The following is a 17,945-nucleotide window of genomic DNA, read 5'->3' on the forward strand; positions in this document are numbered from 1 at the left end:
GAAAACAATAGTTCGGAACTACGGAGTCCGAAATGTTTCGGACGACTCCTTTCCATTTCCGTGTCATATACTTAAATTTGGCACCCCCAAGTTTAAACAATCTTCGACATTTAGGTTTCCGAGACAGTTCGGATTTATAGGATCCGAACAACTTCGGAATCTGGGGATCCGAACTTTAATTTTTTTTCTCATTTTAATTTTAAGTCTCTCCATCACTATCCACAACCAACCACAACCAACCTCATTACTCTCATCCAACCACAGCCAACCTAATTACTATCAACCACCAACAACAACCAACCCCATTACTCCTTCATCTATAAATTTGCTTGACTTAAGCTTTCTTGTATTCATCCTCTCCTTTCATTCTTTCAACGAAACCTTCAAAATCAAAATGGAACAAGATTTGCCCACCTTCATCCGCCCTTGCAAACTCCGAGGCAACTCTTCTGCAAGTTCTCGTCCTCTCATTCCCGGCCCTGCTGGTGTTGTCCAGGCCGCCATGATTCAACGCAGCTCCACCACCGACGGACACCTCATTCCAACCCAACAATTTGTTAGGCGCGTCGTCGAAGACGGTCACGACACTGATCCCGATTTTCACTCCAATGCTTGGCTTTCAGCCCTGCAATTAGGCGGATCTGCAACTCCTCTGGGTTCAATCACTCACCATCTAGAAAGGGTCGATCTCATCGTCGCAGTTATCAAATCATGCACGCCAAACGGATTCGGCGATGTGTCAGTTACCCTGAAGGTATTTCCATCTTCCGCGTTCTTTTTCATCAATGTCATGGTATTTAAATGTCCTCTGTCAATGCCATATGGGTTTGAGTTTCAGGATCCTACGGGCACTGTCGGTGCTAGTGTCCATCACAAGGTTTTCACTGAAAGCGAATTCGCGAAGGACATAAATGTTGGATCTGTTATGCTTATCCAGAAGGTTTATTATTTCTAACCGACTTGACTATTGTTTCTACTTCTTTAGACAAGTTGAACATTATTTCTTCCTTTTTTGCTTTTAGGTAGCTGTGTTTTCTCCTAGAAAATCTAATTGTTACCTGAACATAACATTGCCCAACATAGTTAAGGTATGGAAATCTTTTTTACACATATATAATTAAAATAAAAGTGACTGTGGATTTTTACACATCTCAATTTTCGTTTATGTGAATTTTCACAGGTATTCTCCAGTGACTGTGGACCTCCATCTGAAACATTCACCGACATTACAGAAGATTGATTAATGTTATTTGGCTAATTTTGAATTATTTGCAACTTTAAAAAATCCTTGACCTGGATTATGTAGGCTATGTTGCGTCCCTTGAATTATGTACGTTATTTTGCTTCAATTGGATTATGTGCGTTATTTCACTTCCCATTGGATTTTGTTTGTTATTTTACCTGATTTAAAAAGAGATAAAAATGTAATCAAATCAAGTAAAGCGTGATAATGTGAAATCCAAACTTATAATGCGATAAAAGTACAGACCGATAATAAAGCGTGTATAAACTAATAGTGCGATAAAAGTACACATAATAATAATGTCACTGCCCCCTGCCCCTACGACCCACCCTACCCCTACGACCTCTGCCTCCGCCTCTGCCACCTCCTCTATCTCCGCCTCCTCCTCTGCCTCGACCTCTGCCTCCTCGTACACCAACGAAAGTGACGCCCTGGGTCCTGCTCAAGTCTCTGATGACAGTGAGGCACTTCTCTAATAAAGTGCGGGAGCGTGTATCTCTAGGGGGACCGTCGTCGACCTCAAGTCCCTGCTCTAGCAAATCAACGGCCCGACGCAAAGAAGCCTGAAAATAAATCAATATACATGTTAGTAAACCGCATACACAAAACCACAAATGCATAAAGAAAATTAAGTTCACACTTACCACAGCACTGAGATCGGCCCTACTCTCATCCGGGATGATGAAACGGTGAGATACACCGGTGTACCAGTCCAGGTAATCATCTACTGCCGCTCCATCCACTATACTAGGGACCCCCCCTGGAATCAAGTGTGGCTCATAATCCTGGTATGCTGCATCAACGACCTCCGCAGCAGAACTCATGCCCATCACAACAGATGGGTGTCGCGGGATAGGCTGCACGTACCCAAACTGCCGCATCACACGCTCAGGAAGATGAGGTCGCACGGCCGCCCGGATGGGAGTCCGGATGTAGCCTGAGTATAAAGCTCGGACGTCCAGCTCTCTGTGACTCCTGTGCTCCTCATACGGTGTCCATATGACGTCCTCTGCCGTCATCTCATCGAAGAGAACTCGCCTCTCCATCAGTCCAGCATGCCCAGCCCGGGACTCCATCCACCTGCACGCTCTGGGCTGGTCCTCCGTGTACTCGGGGACCTCAATCCGCTGAATAATGGTGGGTGGGAAGTGCTCAAACACCCAAGCTACCAGGAGGGAAGAACAACCGCTCATCTGCTTGGTCTTCCTCCGTGAGGCATGACCAAGTGCATCATACAGTGTAGCTAGTGCAATGGCGCCCCACGCATACTCTGACACCCGATCAAGGTGCTGCAGCATGCCGATCCAATGGACAGAAGTGTAGTGTCCTCCACTCTTGTTCGCAAACAAGGTCGAGCCGAGGAGGTGAAGTAGCCACATCCGTGCTGCATGGTCATGCCGATGCTCTAAAGTACAACAAAGAAACCATTAATCATTTAATTCACATATAATAGTTGCAAATAAATTAAGTATACAGTACAACTAACCAGCAAGAGCCCTAGTGTAAAGAGTCTGCAAGAACCCGAATCGCAAGCCAATGGTCTTCACCGCCTTAAACTCCATGATGTAGTCCATGGCTACCCCTCCTAAGAGCAGAACACAGGTCTCCGCTGCCTGTTCTCTGCTGGCCTGTCCGGGAGTATAAAACCTATCACCCATCGGCAAATGAAGTATAGATGACACGTCATCCAGGGTGATGGTCATCTCCCCGAATGGCATGTGGAAGCTGCTGGTATCCTCATGCCATCTCTCGACGAGGGCAGATAGAAGGGGTGTGTCTATCTCCAGATAGGTGCAACTGAAGAGCGGATAGAGTCCGGTCCCCTCCACACGCTGACGAACAGCGCTCATATCGTCTCCCTCGCCCTCACATGTCAACTTTGCCAGCTTCATCCCAGCGCTGGCAAACTTCAACACACCTCTATCGGGGTAACGCGGGTCGGTGCCTATAATATGATGCCACAGACACGGCGCAACGTGATGTGGGTAACGGACCAACAGTGACAGATCATCAGGCCCCCTGGAAACGGTGCCTCTGTCTGGACTGGCACCTCATCCCGTCGTGCTCCAGCATCACCCTCAAGCTCCACACCAACCTCAGGCTCCACATCAACCTGAAGCTCCACATCAACCTCATGCTCCACATCAACCTCATGCTCACTCTCTGCCGAACTCTGAGGAGTCATCTGACGAGAAGGCGGAGAAGGCTCGGGAGTCGTCTGACGAGAAGGCGGAGAAGGCGGAGAAGGCTCGGGAGTCGTCTGACGAGAAGGCTCAGGAATCATCTCACAAGGGTCTCGACGCTCCTCATTTGATGTCCCACCAACATCCTGGTCCTCACCAAATCTGCCTCTGACTCTACGAAAAGAAGCATGCAGCCGTCTGTGGCGATCCTCAACATCATCCGGGGCTGTGTGGCGATCCTCAACATCCTCCGTGGCATCATGGGAGCTCCCAGCAACAAGTGATTTCCTGCGCCCTTGGCTCTTCCTCTTAGCCATCTATTAAAAAATAATACTAATCAGATAATTGTAAAAGTACCAATTGATGAGCTTTATAACTGAATATTCATGCAATCAGCAAGAGATATGTACCAAGACAGATTATCAAGTATGTTGAGGATGTTTAGATCAACTTTTCTTTAAACATGATCAATATTAAAAGAAACAAACAGAAGTGGAACAATGCAAGCATACTATATAAATCTGGTTACATCATTTGGAGTTGATAAGCTGATACAATGCAAGCATACTATATAAATCTGGTTACATCAGCCCATTATCTTCAATTATTGTTGGAGGTTGGTTTAACACTTGGTGACTATACCCTAGCTGAAATGTGATTAGTGAATGTTAGCATTATTGACATGATCAGCTGTGTTGATACATAAGATTTTGAGCTTAACTCCTATTGATAACATCAACATGAGACTAGTACTGTCCCTCTATTTATAATACATCTCTTTCACCCCCTTTCTTCTCTCACCAAGAACCAACAACCCACAAGAATTTAAATGTGTTCTAGTGGTGAAATCAATCACTATTGAGCAATTCTGTCATTAAATCATGCATAACTCATGAACAATTCTGTCATTAAATCATGCATAACTCTGTCATTAACTCTAGAGCAATTCTGTCATTAAATCATGCACAACTCTAGAGCAATTCTCCCAGACTTTCAATGGTAGCTAACTCCATAACATTCTGTCATTAATCATGCATAATTATGTAGATAACTGGAATTGGAGTCAATAGATGAGTCAATGGTAGCTAATTTTACACAGCAGCACCAAAGATACCAAATATGGCATCAAAATATTTGCACATAGTAAAACAAACAGAGGTCTGGTTATTGTTCCATTAACATGGTATAGTCTGGTCACAGGATTTGTATAAATTGGATAGTATTAGAAACCTGAAGGATAGTGCTACTGCTTACAAAAAATATATGCAGCTACTGACTTGTTACAGACCAAAGATTGAGATAGGATCTGGGCAGGTGAGATAGGATCAGATTTGTTACAGACCAAAGATTGAGATAATGGTAATATTTTGGGACCCAAATACTCCATGGTATTAGTACTAATGATTTCTTCCTTAATGTTTTTGTTATAATAGAAAATACATTGGGAAAAAGACATAGTAATCAAACTAGGCAATATAAATTGGATAGTATTAGAAACTTGAAGGATAGTGCTACTGCTTACAAAAAATATATGCAGCTATGCAGCTACTGACTTGGTGTCTTGAGTCTCAGGTATAATTACATGAATTTCAACTTTAACTTGTCTATCATTTAGTCCCATTAGCATGATTTCTCAATGATGACACACGTATACATACTTCCTATATTTATTGTTCCACAGCTACCATTTCATGCAAATCAAAAGTTATGCTAGAAAAGAGTAATGGTTCTGTCTCAATTATTCATGAGATTGAGAGTAAGTGTACCTGAAACAAGATAAGTCAAGTTCTCCCTTTGTGCTCAATCAAATCTTTTTGCTCAAGTTCTTAAGTTCAGAGGGGAATTTCACAGTTTCAACTGCTTGCCTATCAATAAAAACTAATGGATCAATGTTAAGAAAAATAAATGCAAACATGGTAGATAACAGGTGAGAAAATGCAGCTTCCAGAACTCAAAACTCAGGGTAGATAACAAACAGTGAAAGGGATGTGGATTTCAATTCGTTCTGGGGTGTGAAAACATGGTGCCCGTTCATGAACAATTTCACCCAACAATTTCACCCAACAATCAGACATCTTCAAATCGCTAAAGCCCTAAATCCACAAATTAATTTCAAGAATCCCTAAAACCCATTCGAATCCCTAACCCTAACAAGAAGATGACGAAGATTACCTCTATTGCAGTTGACGAAGAAGATGACGAAGAAGAGAGCTCCGAAGAAGATGATGAAGAGAGAGCTCTGATGAAGGCGAGCTCGATGAAGGCTGTGAAGGTTTGGAGGGCTTCGGAAATGGAAGTTCAAGAAGGATTTCGGAATGAAATGAGAAATGAGCCCGTGTTTTGGATTTAATAGTAACAGTGTTCGGAACTTTACCATCCGATGCATATCGGAATCGATATATCCGAAATATTTCGGAAATTGGTAGTCCGAAATAAAACACGGAGGGGCATAATAGTATTTCCCCACTTTTAAGTGGGGTGGCATTTCTAAGCCCTGGGGTGCCAAATCCAGAGCTCGTAGAAAATGTGTATATTCGTTTGTATGAATACGAAGAATGCCATAAATACTGTTTTTCAGTTTTCTACTTGTGATTGGGTTGGTTTTAAATGGATAATTGTGGATACACATTCCAACGAAACGAGGGGGGTATCAGTTGACAATACAAGTTAAGTGTTAAGGAAAACTGTCTAGTTCGATTCTCACACACCACCCTTTTGAGAGGATGTGAAACTTTAACATTAACTTAATTTTGAATGTGAAATAGTCGGCTTTCGAAATGTGACCGAATACTTGGTGGTTTACTAATTTACACTAAACAACTATCTTAAAGTTTTGTGATTATATCTCTATATATATTTCATGTATTCCTAATTATAAGACTCTTTAAAAATATAATTGGTGTCCCGAGCTCCCTACTAAATTATAAAAATATTTATTATCAACTTTAATATATACCACTTATACCACTTGCATTTATTGAATTTTTGTAATTTCAAGATTTAGATTACCACCTAATATATTAATTAAGGCTAAATTTGGTAGATAGTATAAGTTTTTTTAAATCAATACATTAATTAACCTTATAACATATTTTCTTAATTAGCTAATTGTCTTAAACAATTTTGTTTGTTCGAACCAGGTAAGATCAGTGTAAACGACAAAGCTATTCTTACAAAATATCTAACACAACTGCATTCACAAAGACTTGAATCTAGTACATCATCTTAAGCTAGATTAATCTCGTGCCACTTGACTAACGCGCTTGGTGGACAGTGGGACTTTCCTTAATATTTATAATAAAAAATACACACATTTCATTTGACATTGTCGGGTGACATAAAAAATGTAAAAAATAATTGAGATCTCATGTTTGTTTATAAAACACTAAATATTGAAATAGGTTGCACTTTGGACACGATTGAAGATTTGAGGATCTCCTTTAGAAATCATCATCTTGCTTTAATCTCTAGATCTTGCCGTTAGATATGGGTTTTTGTTGTACGTAAATGTTATTGTCGTGACTACATAGGAGCTAAAGGGGAGTGCTAGGAACACAATTAAAAGTCAACACATTTCTCTCACTTTTAAAAAATGTGTTGACTTTTTAAAAAATAAATCAATCACAATGAGTGTGTCCTTAAAAGAGTGTGTTGCTCTATAAATCGATTAGTATCTGGTTACAAACCCACCCCTAGTGGTATCACAAATTTGGATTAAGGTAAAGAAAATAAATCAATCACAATGAGTGTGTCCTTAAAAAAGTGTGTTGCTCTATAAATCGATTAGTATCTGCTTACAAACCCACCCCTGGTGGTATCACAAATTTGGATTAAGGTATCAAAAGCACAGACTAAAATGATACAATTTGTTTTAAGGTAAAGAAAATATGCAAGAGAACCAGTTACAAAGGCTTGAATACAACCAAACATGCTGTAATTTTAAGATTGAAAACAATTGAGTAACAATTGAGTTTTCAATGTATGATAGTAAAGCCAATGCATTCTTACACCCGAGAAAATTTTCAGTTACTGAGAAACTCTGGTAGTACTGAGAACTCAGTACTCATTTGCATGACAGCTGCAATTCCTACAGTAATGAACTTTTCCGTTGGACTGGCTTTCCCAATGTTACTTGGGTAGAAGGAGTAGCAGTGTATAAAGATCTAAGTTGCCTGCTTATGAGTTTGCTATTATGAATAACCTGCTGAAGTTCTGCATCACTTGACCACCATTGTTCAAGACCATGAGCCTTAAGAAATGCTTGTTTTTCCTTGGACACAACAAACAACTTTGCTGCAATTTGACTATTTGTAACACCCTTACTCTCCTTGTCAACCATCTTCTCTGCAGCGCCATCATGATCAGTGTAATAGCAACAGATATAGTCACTGTTGTTAATGTACAAATGAGGAACCCATTTTGCCACCCCAAAACCAGCATCCTTCAAACCAGAACCAGATAATCTAGGCATCCAACTCGTTAATCCTGCGCCCGAGGCCTTGTCTCCATCATTTTTTACTTGTGCATTCGCATCACTACTTAAAGGAAGCATAGATTTAAGTCTGTTCCACACAAACTCTGCCTTTTCTCCAATGTTTCTGAGACTCATGGATAGTGATACTGATGGTGGATTAAACAAATGTGCCTCCACATAAATCCCTTCTTTTGCTAGTGCTTTTCCCACTTGGAGAGCAAAACCGGCCCCTAAGGAATGCCCTGCAATACATACATTGTTGCTTCCATATGTGTCACACATTGATTTTAGCACATCCAAAACTGTTTTAAACCTAACAGAACCTTTAAGGCTTTCCCAAGCAACGAAACGGAGGTCATCTTCGATATCTCTCCGCATTGTCGGGCTTTTGAGTAGTGTTCCTCTGAGTGCTAAAATAGCTCTAGGGGCGCCACTTGGCCTAACTAGTATTATGTCTGCGAGTGCTGCAGACCAATCCCATTCAAATACCGCGCCAAAAATGGATCCATCCCTTTCATCAATCAGGGTTTCCCTAAGCCTAAACTTGAATGGAATCCACCAATTTGGAGCTAGAGCGTTTTCACGTGTACTTTTCTCTTGTCTATCAAGTTCAAGCAAGTAAACTGCCTGTATAAAGCAGGCAATGACAGTTCGCTTATAATTTGCATCCTTCCTGTATTAACCAAATAACAAAATGCTCGAGTCAGCTTATTTTTCCTCAGAAACAATTCTTTCTAACACTTAGAAACCACTCTCATAAGCTTCTACCCATAATTGATTTCAGCCTTAAAATCAATAGTAGCAAAATTCTAAACATGCCCACAAAAAGAACATGATTACACTAAAACTTGTAATGGATCCTTAATGGGTTAATGGATTGGTCTTGACCCATCAATTACAATCCATATCCAATAGTGTAGGTGCCCTAACATTAGATATGATATATTAAGCCTGAAGGTGAAGGGTAATGTGATGAAGCACTTCATATCAAACAAAAATAAAATGATTATATCATTGACCTCTGCAATTTTGAGAAAATTTTCTCTTCTACATATATGAAATCCAAGCAACCCATCTTCTCTTTATTAAGATAGATTTTTTTTTTTTATAGGCAAATGTTAGTTGTTACTAATGTTAGTAAATTAGTCTCTCCTCAGAGTTCAAACCCTGGATCTTTCACCCTTCATCTCCCCCAACCCTTATGTCCCCTGACTCTTACCACTTGAGCTAACCCTCGGGGACCTTTATTAAGATAGATGAAACCCAGATGATAAATTTCACTATCCTTTTCCATTTTGTGATAGTTGCTTCAATCAGAAACCACAAATACAAAAACTTTGCAACCCCATTTGGTAAAGTTTGCAAGTTGAAACTGAAACAGTCCAACCCATTATGCTAACATCCTCAAAATTGATCAGCAAATTAACAGAGTCAAGTAACACACCAAGAAGTAGCAAGCTTAAAACTTTTTCACATTAAAGTCAAGCCATTGATAAACTATGATGAAGAAACATGAAACCAAGGAGTTAAAAGACTAAATTGATCAGAAAATTGAAATGGGGTATCCTGTACTAACCAACTTGAACTAAGAAGGTCTCTCCAATTGAGAGCAGCTAAGTTGCGAGGACCAGAGACATGAAAAGCATAAGGGTGAGCTTCACGAGGAACCACCACCTTGTTCGCCATGAAAAACAACACAACACAGATTTCTTAGCCCCTTGGTTTTGCAGAGTGCAAAACGCGTAGGTCCTTTTAGAGAAAGGTGGAAAGTTTGGATTGTGAAAGCATGGTGGAGATTGCTGGAATCACACACTAGTCGACATGGGCCAAAGAATCAGAACAGTTCCGATACGTGTGTAACAGTAACAGACGGTGAGTATTCAATTCAATGCGTTTATTATATATATTGCGAATCTTGCGGGGATAAAAGATGAAAAAAGTGAACCTGACGTGAATCGAACACGCAACCTTCTGATCTGGAGTCAGACGCGCTACCATTGCGCCACAGATTCTTGTTGATGATAATTGTACGCCAATATTACATACTTAGTTAATTTAGCACTTGAGGTGTACATATAATCATTTTTTATTTAGTTTATATATTTATTTATATAGTTGTTTTAGAATTGTTTAACGGTTTTGTGGGTTGCAATCAATTGTTATTTTATTTTGTGAAAAACAAGTTGATTCATATACGTTACTCTCAGTCGCGGAGCTTGACCATAACATATGGAGGGGCCAAATTATCAAAGAATTTTTTTCAAACACAAATTTCTAATTTTTGCATAAGAAGGCCCTTTTGTAGTATGCTTTCTAATGCTCAAGAGTGATAAGAGAGTCACTCTATCTACTCTATTTGTATTAAATGTCGATTTAGAGTACAAAATGAATAAGATATAAAAGAAAGGCTAAAAAACACTTTTGGCCCCTGATGTTTCAAGTTTGTGCAAATTCTGCCCCTACTCTATTTTTGTCGATGTTTCTACCCCTCATGTTTTCAAACAGTGCACTGTCTACCCCTCCGTCAGTCAGACGTTAAAAAACTAACGGACTGAGCTGATTTGGCTTTTTTTATATATTTTTTGGACCTGCCACGTGTAAATTACAAGTGAAATTGGAAAAAGGGGGCATGAGAGATTCAAACTCAAGACTTGTAAGTAGCAAAACATGCATTTAACCAGTTCAGTTACATACATAATTGATATATACATCAAACAAATTTAATTTATATCATTTCGTTAATCATTATCAACTTCATATACTCCTCTTCATCTCTCTAATCCATTTAGGAACCTCTCATAAGAAAGCCTGACTGACGGAGGGGTAGACGGTGCACTGTTTGAAAACATGAAAGGTAGAAATGTTGACAAAAATATAGTAGGGACATAATTTGCACGAACTTGAAACATCAGGGGCCAAAAATGCTTTTTAGCCTAAAAGAAAAGAAGCCATTAAACAAGTTTCGTATGTGAATCTCACGTTATTAGAACCACCAAATATTTGTATTGAAAATTAAACAAAAGTGAATAGTTAAATTAGTCCCTGAAAGTGTTGAACGCGGTTAAGTTAATTTCAGAAGAAGATATACCCTTTACGGTTACCAATTATACAAAATATACCATATGAACTAAGTTGACCAAATTTTATACAATGAAGAACCGTGTGAGATATTTCCTATAGCAGCCAATTTGCACACTAAAAATAACACTACAACTCTCTCCAAGACTCACAAAGCTCGTTGGAGCCTTTTCTGTTTTTTTCTCCCAATTTTTTTTCCTCACAAGTATATCATAATAACATACATGACATCTATTTATACTATTTACAAAATCATCATATTGATCTTTTTGACTATTCAAAACAAATTTACTACATTATTCTACAATAAAGTTGTTAAGTTTTTTTACCAATAGATGGATTAAATACATTTAGGCTTCTAAATATTCCACGGTTTGCCACTATAAATACCTAACAGATAGAGACAACTTACACAATTTCTCAAAGGCAGTATATACTATTAATTTTTTAAGAAAAAAGATGGGAGGGCCGAGGCCACGCCTTGTCCTCATAAAGCTCAGTCACTGGTTACTCTCATCGTCTTCATCACCATTAACATCTTTATCATAAAAGAATTATGCCAAGATGTTCTCTTTATCAACTGAAATTGCGAAAATGCTACTTACAAAACTGAGAATCCAATCACTAATGATTACATTCACTCGCTCTATCACCTCATCATGTGGACAATGGCCATCACGATTCTCTATAAGCATAGCCATCATGACATTGGAGCCATAAGTTAGATTTGTCATCCTTTTTCCTTCTGAAAGTCAATTGATGCAAGTCCACCTTTTCTTTCACTCTCCTTGGTCACGCGCAGCTTGGTTTGTCCATCCTCCTGGTCTCAGGTCTGGTGCGTGATTCAACAGAGCTCTTTGGCATGGCTTCAGGCGTGTTGCAAGTTGCAACACCAAAGAGGCCAATGCTCTTACTAGTTTGTTCCATGGGTTATGGGCTATTTGGCGGGCAAGGAATTTGAAGTTGTTTGAGGGGATCACATTGACACCTGAGGACGTCATGCAAGGTGCAATGCAAAATATGCTCGAGTGGACGCAGGCTCAAGGTTTTGAACAACAGCATGAGGGGATGGTGGTTGCTCGCTGGATGCCACTGCCTACATGCAAGATTAAGGTCAATCCGGATACAGGATGGACTGGTACAACAACGTTGGGGTTTGGTTTAGTGGCGAGGAATCACAGGTCAGAATTCCTAGTTGTTGCGTCATATATGGAGGAGCATCGGCTGGATGCGACAATGGCAGAAGCACTGGCCATGCGGTGGGCTCTAAGGTTGATGCGCGAGCTTGATATGGATAGTGTGGTGGTGGAATGGCTAAAGTTTGAAAAAGTAGTAAATGTAATTTTAAAATTCCTTTGTACTTATATTTAATTTTGTAGTTACTTATTTTATCTCCTATTTAATTTTCTATTTCTAATACATTTAGTGGAGTTCTTTTAAAAATTATATTTGAAGTAATTAAAATTATTTTATAGTAGATGGAAAATGAACTTAAATCATTTTACACAAACATCAATTATTTTTCGCCGTATCAGAAAATAAAATAACATTATTTAATTGAAATCGAACAATATTTGTAAGTCCTATGTAGCATAAAATGATTATACATTAAGGTAAGACTCTTTTTACGAAATTGCATATACGTTAAATATTTACTTTTGAAAAAAAAAATTATAATTTGAAAAAATTAAACGGAGAGTGTTGATGTTTTGACCAACTACTTTCTAATTTACCTTAAAAATGTCCCTTTTATATAAACTCAACTTTAATTAAGATGTTTTAAGTAATTCAGCCAGCAATTAGTGAACCATTCATGCATTTTTTTCTGCATATCAATAAACAACATATACTTTTAAATGTAGGGAGTATGTTGGATGAAATGTAACAATATTGCAATAAATACAACTAATTTTTTGTATACATATATAAATATGCTGAAATATTAATTGTACAAGTTGGAATATGTATCCTAAATGGAAAGACTGGAGGATTATGATATTAATCTAAGAAGAGGAGAAATATAGCATGCTTCAGGTGGTAAGCCTAGAGAATCATTGCTTTCCAACATATTAATCTCACTCGGCTGAATGAAAGTCTTTGTTTGGCAGCGTTTGGGTGCACATCACACACACGATGGCCATTTTCCTGAGGATCTTTTAGTCATCTATTGTGATCTCCTCATCTATCCTCATTTTTCCGTTCACAAGCTTATTGTATAAGCTACTTGGATGTTGTTTTGCCAATTCCACTTCTGGAGCCACGTATCCAAGTGCATAAATATGTTGAAATATTAATTATACAATTTGGAATATGTACCCTATATGGAAGGACTGGAGGACTCTGATATCAATCTAAGAAGAGGAGAAATATAGCATGTTGCAGGTGGTAAGTCTAGAGAATCATTGCTTTTCAACATATTAATCACTCAGCTAAGTGAAGGTCTTTGCTTTGGCAGCGTTTGGGTGCACATTACACACACGATGGCCATTTTCCTGAGGATCTTTCAGTCATGATCTCCTCATCTATCCTCATTTTGTCGTTCACAAGCTTATTGTATGCCATACGGGAAATTTTGTTTCCTATACCATCTTGCTTTCCACTATTTCTAACAGTATCATACCATAGCTAGATATATCTGCCTTGGATGAAACTACTGCAAAATCTGGATGTTGTTTTGCCAATTCGACCTCTAGAGCCACGTATCAAAGTGTACTTTTACCACCTGACGTGGAAACAGAGCTCTCGCCAATGCCACAAGTCTTAGCTAACCCAAAATCTGATAATTTAGGGTATAATCCATTCAGAAGATATATATTTCGGGGTTTAATGTTGAGATGTATGATTTTTTGGGTCGCACCCCCCATGCAAGTATGCAGGATGACCGCAATGTTTTGGCAGAATTCCAAAATGGGTAACTAATATTGTGTTTAAAATAACTATTATAATTGAAATGTGCACATAGGTCAGAATCAGTAGCCATGACTAGGTGGAGAAATAGGAGGCAATAAAAGGAAATGGAAGAAGAGGCTAAAGGAAGAGAGAAGGAGGGATGGAGGCCATGGTCGCTGGAGGAAAGGAAAACATGGAATGGACGGTGAAATTGGGAGGGGAAAGGAGCAATAAGTGAGTTATGAAGCATCATGTATGGATACAGAAAGATAAAGTAGATGATCCTCAAACTTGGTTTTATAGGATAAGAAAGTTTGTTACGAGACTAACTTGAGAGAAGTAGAACAAATCAATACACTAAAAGTTTGTTGCAGGGAGCATGTGTTGTTGGATAGTTTACTTCAAGTTGTGCAGGGGAAGACGTTAAATCAACAATCATCAGACTCCTTGAAGTGGAAGTTGGAGGGTAATGGGGAGTATTCGGTTTGCTCAGCCTATCAGACGTTGTTGGATCCAATTTTAGGGGATGATTCAGGTGTTTTTCGTCAAATTTGGTCCTGTGAGGTACCCTCGAATGTTGCTGCATTTGCGTGGAAGGTGGTTATTGATAGAGTTCAGAGTAAGAGTAATCTTAGGAGGAGGAATATTATTCAAGTTGGTGGTGATGTGAGTTGCTCTTAATAGGAAAACCAGAGAAAGAGAAAAAGATTTGCATATGAAATATTCACTATGAATTGTTAACCGATACAATGAGGATTGAATCCTTATATAGGATTGAAGAAGCTTGCTCTACAAGCTAAACTAACAGCTAAGCTAACTCTAACTGAATGGTAACAACCTCTAACAGAATTGACAGCTGTTCCTCTAACAGAATTGACAGCTGTTCAAAACAGAATTAACAACTGTGTCCAGCTGGCATTCCAGCTGACACACACACACTAAGCATAACCAATATTTTCATATCACCTATATACTCTAATAGCTCTTTTTGCAATTCTGCAGAAGAGTCCACAAATCATTTGTTCTTTATGTGTCCTGTTGTTACTCAGATTTGGAATAGATGCTTGGTTTGGCTGGGAGTGGCCTCGGTTATGCCAGGTAATGGGAAGGATCATTTAGTTCAATTTGCTGCAATGGCCATGTCAGATAGGCAGAATCTAAGGTGGAAGGTGGTGTGGTGTGCGGTCGTATGGACGCTTTGGAAATGCAGGAATGGTATTGTGTTTCGGAATGGTGTTTTTGATGGGGAAAGAGTATTTGAATTGGCTCAGTTAAGGTCTTGGTGCTGGCTTTCTGCGAAGGTACAAGGCTTTTGTTCCTCACTATATGAATGGAGCAATAGTCCAATGTTATGTTTACAACATGTATGACTTACATTTTGAGATGGTACTTCACTGACATGTGACTCATGGTATCAAGGATTGGTTCTGGTATGGCCACTAATTTTCTCTGTTGGATTTCATGGATTGGTTCTGTTATGGGCCGTGGAGTTGGTGATAGCATGAAGTTTAACAAGGGACTTTTGCTTTTGTGTTTTAAGGCTGCAGCTGGGTGGTTTCTTTTTTGTCTTTCCTGGAGAATGTTAGTATAGTATAGGTCTAAGTACTCTTTTTCCTTACATGGTTTTTATCCCTAAGGGGTTTTTCCTTGTAAGGTTTTAATGAGGCTTTTCCTATAGTATACTCTCCAAGGATTTGGGTTTTGGTTTTGGGGCTAGTGGTGTTTTGTAATTAATTTTTATTTTTTCTTTTAGACTCTTTTGTTTTCCTTTTGTTCCTTTGTATTAGTTTGGAAGTACCCCTTGTACTTCATTTTCAATATAGTTTCTACATGGCTTATCAAAAAAAAACTAAAAATGTCAAGGAGGGATGGAGGAATCTGTCAACAAGGCTTGGAATGAAAACGGTTAAAGAATTAATGGTTGTGGGTTATAGAGTGGAGGAAATAATGGATTTAAAGGTGGGACAACAAACATTCAAACAAGAGAAATTGGTGGAGGAATCAAAGGAGGTGGTTATGGGGTGCGATTCTCTTTCAAATTCAAATGGGTGGGTACATTATAGCGAGTCACATGAGAAGATACAAGGATTACGTTTTTTTTTTTTTGATAAGCAAAGAAATGCATTAATGGGAGTACAAGGGGTACTCAACCCATAATACAACAAAGAGAGTCTAGAAGGAAAAATAAAAACAAACACCAAACCTCAACAACTACCCCAGCAGATACCTGATACAGTAAAAGCCACAAACAACCCAATTCTGTTGCCTAAACTGATACTCAAAACCAATATCCATGGACTCAACACTGCAAGGCCAGTGACATTACAGTTCCTTCAAACAAATAATGGGGTAAGAAGACCATTCAAATAAAGAACAACTAAGCCTTCCAGTCTTATGCTTTATCCAAATCCATGATCTCCATTTAATCACTTCCATAATTGTAGGAATATCCAGCACCCCATTCCTAAAAATAAGTTCGTTCCTCATCAACCAAATTGACCACACCACCGCCAACCAAATTGAATCAGCCCCTCTCTGTTGTTTCTGATCCCCGCCAAAATGAAATTGCAATAAATGGTCTCTGGGATTTCTTGGCAGGACTGTACAAATACCCAACCACCGGTAGCACTCCCGCCAAATATCCAAAGAAATTGGGCAAGAGAACAAAAGGTGAGCAGTTGATTCCACCTCCAAAGAGCACAGCTTACAGATCGTTTCTTCTTGAGTCTGTAAAACCTTGCGCTTCCTCAAGTTCATGAGGCAAGGAATTCTATCCAATAAGAGAATCCACGAAAAAGCCTTCACATTGGATGGTGTAACTGATTTCCAAACCCGGGCAAAAATTTGATCAGGAGGTAATAACATCGGTGCCTGCAAAAAAGAATAACAAATAAGGATTACGTTATACTAGTGGAATGGGTGATGAGAGTGTCCATTTAATGTGGGGGAGTGACCAACAAATTATTTCAGAGCGCCACGAACAACTAGACTCATTCTCATCTTCCTTTTTCTTCTCTTCTCCATTCTTGGCTTCCTTTGAATTTTTCTTCTTAGGTTCCTCACTCGCACAAGCTTAGAGTCCTTTTTCTTTTCTTCTAAATTATTGAGTTCATCTTGTTTTGTTATATTTTATGTTTTTTATTTATAAAAAGTAATGATTTTCAGTTTACTAAATAAAAGAGTTTATTTTTATAAAATTGAAAAAAATCAACAACTGACTTTTAATTGATAACACTAATAAAATTCATTTTATCATCTTCTCTGCCATCACCTATAAATTGATTTCACTATTTTTTGTAGCAATAATTTCCTAAAAAGTTGAAACAAACATATTAAAAAAATTAAATTCTTCATAACTAAATAAAGTGATTTTAAAAAATAATATATAAAAAATGCACTTTGAAACAATCATTTTTATTAGTACGAAAGTTATTGTTATTTGATAAAAGGCTAAAATTTGAAAAAAAAGGTAAATGTAATTTTAAAATTCCTTTGTATTTATATTTACTTTTATAGTTACTTATTTTATCTCCTATTTATTTTTCTATTTCTAATAGATTTAGGGGAGTCCTTTTAAAAATTATATTTGAAGTAATTAAAATTACTATATAGTAGATGGAAAATGCACTTAAATCATTTTACACAAACATCAATTTTTTTTTATTACATGGAGGGCTAAAGCCCAAACCAATTAATTATTTTTCACTATATCAGGAAAAAATAACATTATTTAATTAAAATCAAACTATATTTGTTAGTTTTATGTAGCATAAAATTATTATACATTAAGGTAAACCACTTTTTACACTGAAATTGCATGTACGTTAAATATTTACTTTTGTCAAAAAATTATAATTTGGCAAAATTAAGCGGAGAGTGTTGATGTTTTGACCAACTACTTTCTAATTTACCTTAAAAATGTCCCTTTTATATAAACTCAACTTTAATTAAGATGTTTTAAGCAATTCAACCAACAATTAGTGAACACTTCATGCATTTTTTTGCATATCAATAAACAACATATACTTTTAAATGTAGGGAGTATGTTGGATGAAATGTAACAATATTGCAATAAATA

At 38.1% G+C, this 17,945-nt stretch overlaps 4 protein-coding genes and 1 non-coding gene across 6 annotated transcripts; 1 reads left to right on the top strand and 4 right to left on the bottom strand.

Moving 5' to 3' along the window:
- Positions 1-325: 325 nt before the first annotated feature.
- On the top strand, positions 326-1,393 carry LOC130733235 (uncharacterized). The gene is made up of 4 exons (XM_057585361.1): positions 326-754; positions 839-940; positions 1,023-1,088; positions 1,181-1,393. Exons 1-4 carry the CDS (start codon positions 395-397, stop codon positions 1,238-1,240), a joined length of 588 nt encoding a protein of 195 aa, XP_057441344.1. The 5' UTR covers positions 326-394; the 3' UTR covers positions 1,241-1,393.
- A 152-nt stretch (positions 1,394-1,545) lies between these two features.
- LOC130709805 (protein MAIN-LIKE 1-like) lies at positions 1,546-3,112 on the bottom strand. Its single transcript, XM_057558980.1, has 3 exons — positions 2,730-3,112; positions 1,888-2,648; positions 1,546-1,806 (listed from the first exon to the last, which is right to left on the bottom strand). The coding sequence occupies exons 1-3, from the start codon at positions 3,091-3,093 to the stop codon at positions 1,546-1,548; spliced, it is 1,386 nt and encodes a 461-aa protein (XP_057414963.1). The 5' UTR covers positions 3,094-3,112.
- Positions 3,113-3,133: 21 nt separating this feature from the next.
- LOC130733237 (uncharacterized) lies at positions 3,134-5,771 on the bottom strand. 2 transcript variants are annotated; one of them, XM_057585363.1, is made up of 3 exons: positions 5,599-5,771; positions 5,193-5,291; positions 3,134-3,743 (listed from the first exon to the last, which is right to left on the bottom strand). In XM_057585363.1, exon 3 carries the CDS (start codon positions 3,741-3,743, stop codon positions 3,189-3,191), a length of 555 nt encoding a protein of 184 aa, XP_057441346.1. In that variant the 5' UTR covers positions 5,193-5,291; positions 5,599-5,771; the 3' UTR covers positions 3,134-3,188. The 2 variants fall into 2 exon arrangements, with proteins under 2 accessions (XP_057441346.1, XP_057441347.1); XM_057585364.1 differs by having other exon boundaries at positions 5,193-5,771.
- A 1,404-nt stretch (positions 5,772-7,175) lies between these two features.
- On the bottom strand, positions 7,176-9,773 carry LOC130733236 (GDSL esterase/lipase At4g10955-like). The gene is made up of 2 exons (XM_057585362.1): positions 9,477-9,773; positions 7,176-8,573 (listed from the first exon to the last, which is right to left on the bottom strand). The coding sequence occupies exons 1-2, from the start codon at positions 9,584-9,586 to the stop codon at positions 7,514-7,516; spliced, it is 1,170 nt and encodes a 389-aa protein (XP_057441345.1). The 5' UTR covers positions 9,587-9,773; the 3' UTR covers positions 7,176-7,513.
- A 67-nt stretch (positions 9,774-9,840) lies between these two features.
- On the bottom strand, positions 9,841-9,912 carry TRNAW-CCA (transfer RNA tryptophan (anticodon CCA)). Its single transcript has one exon. It is a non-coding gene; the product is annotated as a tRNA-Trp (tRNA).
- Between the last annotated feature and the right edge of the window lie 8,033 nt (positions 9,913-17,945).

Source organism: Lotus japonicus, chromosome 1 (assembly GCF_012489685.1).
Source record: "Lotus japonicus ecotype B-129 chromosome 1, LjGifu_v1.2".
NCBI classification, from domain to species: Eukaryota; Viridiplantae; Streptophyta; class Magnoliopsida; order Fabales; family Fabaceae; genus Lotus; species Lotus japonicus.

What these genes read in the sequence shown, in the direction of transcription:
- LOC130733236 (XM_057585362.1), bottom strand. Translation starts at nt 9,586, where the DNA reads ATGGCGAACAAGGTGGTGGTTCCTCGTGAAGCTCACCCTTATGCTTTT. An exon ending in GACCTTCTTAGTTCAAGTTG is followed by an intron (nt 8,574 to 9,476) that starts GTTAGTACAGGA and finishes TGGTTAATACAG; the next exon opens with GAAGGATGCAAATTATAAGC.
- LOC130733235 (XM_057585361.1), top strand. Translation starts at nt 395, where the DNA reads ATGGAACAAGATTTGCCCACCTTCATCCGCCCTTGCAAACTCCGAGGC. An exon ending in CTGTTATGCTTATCCAGAAG is followed by an intron (nt 941 to 1,022) that starts GTTTATTATTTC and finishes TTTTGCTTTTAG; the next exon opens with GTAGCTGTGTTTTCTCCTAG. An exon ending in CATTGCCCAACATAGTTAAG is followed by an intron (nt 1,089 to 1,180) that starts GTATGGAAATCT and finishes GAATTTTCACAG; the next exon opens with GTATTCTCCAGTGACTGTGG.
- LOC130733237 (XM_057585363.1), bottom strand. Translation starts at nt 3,743, where the DNA reads ATGGCTAAGAGGAAGAGCCAAGGGCGCAGGAAATCACTTGTTGCTGGG.
- LOC130709805 (XM_057558980.1), bottom strand. Translation starts at nt 3,093, where the DNA reads ATGAGCGCTGTTCGTCAGCGTGTGGAGGGGACCGGACTCTATCCGCTC. An exon ending in TTACACTAGGGCTCTTGCTG is followed by an intron (nt 2,649 to 2,729) that starts GTTAGTTGTACT and finishes GTTGTACTTTAG; the next exon opens with AGCATCGGCATGACCATGCA. An exon ending in GGGCCGATCTCAGTGCTGTG is followed by an intron (nt 1,807 to 1,887) that starts GTAAGTGTGAAC and finishes ATTTATTTTCAG; the next exon opens with GCTTCTTTGCGTCGGGCCGT.